Source organism: Echinops telfairi, unplaced genomic scaffold (genome assembly GCF_000313985.2).
Source record: "Echinops telfairi isolate 266 unplaced genomic scaffold, ASM31398v2 ScPeMD7_70;HRSCAF=299, whole genome shotgun sequence".
NCBI lineage: Eukaryota > Metazoa > Chordata > Mammalia > Afrosoricida > Tenrecidae > Echinops > Echinops telfairi.
The window spans coordinates 25324538-25330604 of NW_022103968.1; the positions used below are offsets into that span (position 1 = coordinate 25324538).

At 61.5% G+C, this 6067-nt stretch overlaps 1 protein-coding gene across 3 annotated transcripts in view; it reads left to right on the forward strand.

Annotated features, from left to right (window-relative positions):
• SH3PXD2A (SH3 and PX domains 2A) overlaps positions 1 to 5844 on the forward strand; it is a 184288-nt gene extending 178444 nt beyond the window's left edge. For all 3 annotated transcript variants that reach the window (XM_030885935.2, XM_004700943.2, XM_030885936.2), the window contains 2 exons: positions 1100 to 1219; positions 3339 to 5844. In XM_030885935.2, the coding sequence (XP_030741795.1) occupies positions 1100 to 1219; positions 3339 to 5315 (2097 nt within the window). In that variant the 3' untranslated portion in view covers positions 5316 to 5844. The remainder of the gene's footprint in view (positions 1 to 1099; positions 1220 to 3338) is intronic.
• The last annotated feature ends 223 nt before the right edge of the window (positions 5845 to 6067 follow it).

Below are 6067 nucleotides of genomic sequence, written 5' to 3' on the forward strand. Positions count from 1 at the left end.
GTGCTTACCTGGAGGAGCGGTCACAGAGGGCTACCAATGCCCTGGCCTCAGGCCAGAGGTCAGGCCTGTTGTCTCTCTTAATCCTCCCCTTCCAGGCCCTGCACTTCTTAGTGCCATTTTACAGCCAAGGAACTGAGGCTCAGAGAGGGCAAGGGTCGTGTCCGGGGCCACACAGCAGAGTGGCAAATCACCGACCTGGGGATGGAGCTTGTGCCCACCCAGCCAAGGCAGAGATCTCCTCTCCCCTTTAAAAAATGGTTTTGTTGTAATCGGGGAGACCAGTACAGGGAGGAAGGGGAGGTGTGGCACCACCCAGGATGGGGGAGGTAGGGAAGGTCAGTGTGCTCCCGTCCACTGCCAGTTACCTGGTATCTTACAACAGTCTGTGGCTCCTGCCCGGCCTGTGCTCATGCTTGAGAAACTCGAATGAGCCTAGCAAGTCCCAGGCTGAGGCTGAGCTGCATGTCCCTGAATGTCAGGCTTGGCAGTGGACATGCCAGCCTCAGGAATGGTTTGGCTTTCCGATCTGGCCTGCTTTCAGCAGCCACCTCAACATTGGGCGTGGTGGTGACTGGCGGGCCAGGGCTCTTCCCACCCCCCTGCGCGTCGCTGTAGCTCTTTGTTTGGGGAGCTGGACGTCCAGAGATGTGCCCATGAGTTAGAGCGAGTCAGCCCTGACTCACGGCGACCACGTGTCTGCCCGGGAATGTGCCGTGCCTCGTAAGTTTTCGATGGCTGCCCACTAGCCCTGTTTTCCGAGGCACTTAGGCGTGGACTGGCACCTCTAACCTTCCCATGAGCAGCCAAGAGCAGTGGCCATTTCCTTTCCTAGGGGCCCCTCGGAGATATCAGGGTAGGAATGACTGCTAAATCACAATCAATTTCATGGCTCCAACAAGCTTGGGTGACTCCTAGGAAAGTCCTTCCGGGAGCATAGGCCCTTAGGCATCAGAGCCTCACACTCGGGTGACAGATGTGGCCTCAGGCCAGCTGCTGCCTGGCCACCCTCCCCTCTCCAGGACCTAGTGGTCCAGTCTTGAGCCTTGGGCTGTCCTGATCTGGGGGTTGTTTTTTGTTCGACTGGGTCCTTCTTCTTTAGGGGTTCCAGCTGCCGAAGCCACCGGAGCCCCCTTCTGTTGAAGTGGAGTACTACACCATCGCGGAATTCCAGTCCTGCATTTCTGATGGGATCAGTTTTCGGGGCGGACAGAAGGCAGAGGTAAGCTCTGGCCTAAGCAGCCCCGACACCTGGGGTGGGCAGGAAAGGTGAAGGACTGACGCCCGCAGGGATGTGCTAGAAAGCCAGGATTAGACCCCCCTTTAATCCCCCCAGGCTGCTCTCAAGCCAGTGTTCCCCTGGGTACCACAGGAGCTGCCAACGGGGTACCGTGAGTGTGGGGGACTGTCCACTTCTTGTTCCAGTTGTAGGACTTCTGGAGCCCCTGATACGGTGGCATGCTCTGGACTCCCTACCAGGCACCAAAAGGACCCGCAAGCCCGGACCCCTCTGGTCTGGGAGCAGCACAGACAAGGGGGCTGCAGAACCCACTTTAAGAAGTGCCGTTGGTGTGAGCATGGGGTCCAGGCAAGTGGAGTGAGATCCTGGGGGGTCGGGCTTCTGATCCCACCCAGGACATGGGCACCATACCCCCTGGCTTAGAGTGTTGCTCTCTGCGCAGTGGAGTAAGTGAGACCCCTCTCCCACAGCTTCTCACATTAATGAAACTATTTGGGGACTAGCTCCAGACATGGCCTTCAGGGGGACAAAAAAGGTCTGTGGAGGCCAGTGCCCCAGAGTAGGCTTGTGCCTGTCATTGTATTGTCCTTTGCTGGATTGAGCTCCGTAGTCAGTGTGTGGCGCACATTGGAGGCTTGTGGCAACCCCTGGACTGATCAAGGCTATCGGTGCCCTTTTCCCACCTGTCCACCCGCTTGGCATTCTCACGATGTTTCAAACCTTTTCATAATGGTCTTGCACATGTAATAGACTACAGGGTAGTGTCAACGTAACTGTTCTGTGCAGCAAACACAGTACTGTCAAGTCCGCTTGGACTCAGAGAGACCCTGCAGGGCAAAGTAGGACTGGCCCTTGGGGGGTTTTGAGGCTGGAAATCTTTCTCCCTGAGAGGTGCCGGTGGGTTTGAACTACTGACCTTGTGATTAGCAGCCCAACACTGAACCACCCAAGGCTCTTCTCATTACGCACTGGGAAGCAGTTTTAAGGCAATGCTTGCTTTATAGCCCTGGGCTCCACCTGAATCCGCTGCATCTCCAAGGTATGCTCCCTCACGTGAAACTGACAGACCAGTGGAGCAAGCCTCTTCCTGCTGATGCGGCGGGGCTTCAGCGCAAGTGCTTTGAGCCACCTGTTTGGTCCTTGGGAAACACATTGCCAAGAGAAAGCATTCTCTCACTGGGTTCAGGAAGGCTCAGCAGGTGACAGGACTGTCACGTTAGGGTCCAGTTGAGCGGAGGAGCAGGGAGGCTGTCTGTTCTGGCAGAGGCTGCAGGGTGCTGGTTCCAGACAGAGTTAGCCTCTGCTGCTCTCTGGTCTCCCTCGCTCCCTCCTTCCTTCCCACCCATGCCCCTGTTCCCGTGGTGCCCGCATTGTCATGCCACCCTTCCCTGGGACCTCTTCCTCCAGGAGCATCACATGATCCAAATTGACCTTCTCCCCATGCTCTCCAGTCCAAGGCAGCCGGCAGCCGCACTCCTGGTTGGACATTTCAAAGACGCCTCTTCTTGGCCTAGTTTATACTAACATGGAAATGACGGATAGCTTTGCACCCTTCAAACCATAGAAACCCCGTCCAGCTGGTGGGAAGCAGACACGAGGTGAAATCAGGCCCAGGAAGTCGGGACACTAGGGACAGGTCGTCCATGCAGCTCTCCTGCACCGTCCCATCCTCTTCTGTCCCAAGAGAGCCTCTTGAAGTTCTAAGCTTTGCTCTAAAGAGAGCCTAGCCATATTGGGGGTGGGAAGGGAGGGCAGGGGAGGTAGGAGGGCAGGCTTTCGTACGAGGGAGACCTTGGTGAGTTGGGTGGCTTGGGGTGGGGGCAGGCAAGAGCAGAGGATCTGTGGGGGAGGCTGGAGTGGTGACGAAGACTTGGAGAAAGGGACCCCCTCACAGTCATGAGGCACTGGAGACCCAGGTTGGTGTCTGGCCTCGCTACGTGCTGTTTTGGCTCCTGGGTCTAAACTCAGTTTGTTGGGCCATCACATGGGGGGGGCTGGGAGGGGTCTCCTAAAGCCAAAGGACAGATTGAGCCTGGTGCCCTGCAGCGTCCAGTGGTCCACCCAAGGAGATGACCTGTCACTTGCTCTCTTCCCCCCACAGGTCATCGATAAGAACTCGGGAGGCTGGTGGTACGTGCAGATCGGGGAGAAGGAAGGCTGGGCCCCCGCATCCTACATTGATAAGCGCAAGAAGCCTAATCTGAACCGCCGCACCAGCACGCTGACCCGGCCCAAGGTGCCCCCACCGGCACCACCCAGCAAGCCCAAGGACGCCGAGGAGGGGCCAGCGGCAGGGGCCAGCGAAGGCCAGGACTCCCCACTGACGCTCAAGTATGAGGAGCCCGAATATGACATCCCGGCCTTCGGCTTCGACTCCGAGCCCGAGCCGAGCGAGGAGCCTGGGGAGGACGGGGGCCCCGGGGAGCGGCGGCCAGCTCAGCCCCGCCGGCCCTCGCCGGCCTCCTCGCTACAGCGGGCCCGCTTCAAGGTGGGTGAGTCATCGGAGGACGTGGCCCTGGAGGAGGAGACCATCTACGAGAACGAGGGCTTCCGGCCGTTTGCAGAGGACACCCTGTCCGCCAGAGGTTCCTCTGGGGACAGCGACTCCCCAGGGGGCTCCTTGCTGTCCCTGGCCAGGAAAAACTCCCCCAAGTCCTCCTCGTTGCTCAAGCTCAAGGCCGAGAAGAATGCCCAGGCCGAGCTGGGGAAGAACCGCTCCTCTGCCTCCTCCTCCTCTTCCTCCTCCATCACCATCAACACCACTTGCTCCTCCTCCTCCTCGTCGTCCTCCTTGTCCAAGAACAGCGGCGACCTGAAGCCCCGGTCTGCCTCCGACGCCGGCATCCGAGGCACCCCCAAGCTCGGGGCCCGCAAGGACACAGACGTGAAGGCCGGCCTGGCCTCCTGTCCCCGGGCCAAGCCGTCGGTCCGGCCCAAGCCCTTCCTGCACCGCGCGGAGTCCCAGCAGCAGGAGAAGATGGACATTAGCACCCTGCGGCGCCAGCTGAGGCCCACAGGCCAGCTCCGCGGCGGCCTCCGGGGCTCCAAGAGCGAGGACTCCGAGTCGCCCCCGACCTCGGCCGCGGAGGCAGCCGCGGAGGGGCCGAGGCGGGGTTCGGCCGATCTCATCCCCCTCCCTGCCGCTGCCACCCCCTCGGGTCCAACCAAGAAGGAGCGGGAAGGGCCGGCCAGTGCCTACGTGACGTGCAGCGCCTACCAGAAGGTGCAAGAGTCGGAGATCAGCTTCCCGGCGGGCGTGGAGGTGCAGGTGCTGGAGAAGCTGGAGAGCGGGTGGTGGTACGTGAGGCTCGGGGAGCTGGAGGGCTGGGCCCCCTCCCACTATCTGGTGCTGGGTGAGAACGAGCAGCCCGAGCCCTCGGGCCCCGGGTCGGCCCCCGCCACGGTCCAGAACCCGCAGCACGAGGGCAAGTCAGACAGCCTGGAGAAGATGGAGAAGCGGGTGCAGGCCCTGAACACCGTCAACCAGAGCAAGAAGGCCACGCCGCCCATCCCCTCCAAGCCGCCAGGGGGCTTCAGCAAGGCCCCCGGGGCGGGGGGCGGGGCCGGGCCCGTGAAGATGCGCAATGGCGTGCGGCAGGTGGCCGTGAGGCCCCAGTCGGTGTTCGTGTCCCCGCCACCCAAGGAGAACAACCTGTCCTGCGCCCTGCGCAGGAACGAGTCCCTCACGGCCACCGACAGCCTCCGGGGTGTCCGCAGGAACTCCTCCTTCAGCACGGCCAGCTCGGCCGCCACGGAGGCCAAAGGCCGCCTGACCGAGCGGGCCGCCAGCCAGGACTCGAGCACGCCCCTGCTGCCGGCCCAGCGCAATGGCATCCCCGTGTCCCCCGTGCGCCCCAAGCCCATCGAGAAGTCCCAGTTCATCCACAACAACCTCAAGGACGTGTACGTCTCCATCGCAGACTACGAGGGCGATGAGGAGACCGCGGGCTTCCAGGAGGGGGTGTCCATGGAGGTGCTGGAGAGGAACCCCAACGGCTGGTGGTACTGCCACGTCCTGGATGGGGTGAAGCCCTTCAAAGGCTGGGTGCCCTCCAACTACCTGGAGAAAAAGAACTGACTCAGGCACCAGACGCGGGGTGCGGGAGGGAGAGCCTGCCAGACCCCGCGGGGGTGCCGTGGCAGAGACCCCACGGGCTGAGCCCTGGAGAGGACTCTGAGGCCCACGTGTGGTGACTTCGCTGGTCGGTGGGTTGCACACCTTTTGCGACCCGCCACGTGGACTGAGCCGTCTGTGCCTTGGCTATAGATCTGGACCGATCCGAGGGGCACAGACGCTCCTGCTCCCACCCCCATGCCCTGCCCTGCCCTGCCCAGCCTCGGGCGCTGGTCCCTGGACTGCTGGAGGTGATTCTGGTGTTGTCCTAACCTGTGTCTCCTGAGCTGGGCTGGTCTCCCGGCAGCCTCCGCCTCCCACCATGGTGGGGTGCCTCAGGCCCCCACTGGCTCAGCGGGGCTCTCTTGGATCTTCCAACTGCCCCCAGCTAATAGCTGGTGCCACCAAGGACCACCTTTCTCAGTGGTCTCTGCCCCAGCCCTCTTCAGGGCACCCCCCGGGGGGCCCCAGCAGCCAAAGAGTTTACAGAGCAAAGGTGGGGGGGGGGTGGGGGGATGGGGGCTTCTTCCTCCCCATCATCTTCCTCCCAGTCTATCTTCAGGGGGCACCGGAGTATTTCCAGCCGGGTTTCGGGATAAGTTGATTGACCTGGAGCTTATGTCAGGCCATTTGGTTTTGGATCTTATTTTCGGGGTTCTTTGGGAGCCTAAGGGTGGTCCCTCTGGGAAAGGGATGAGCCGTGGTTGGGCTTTTCT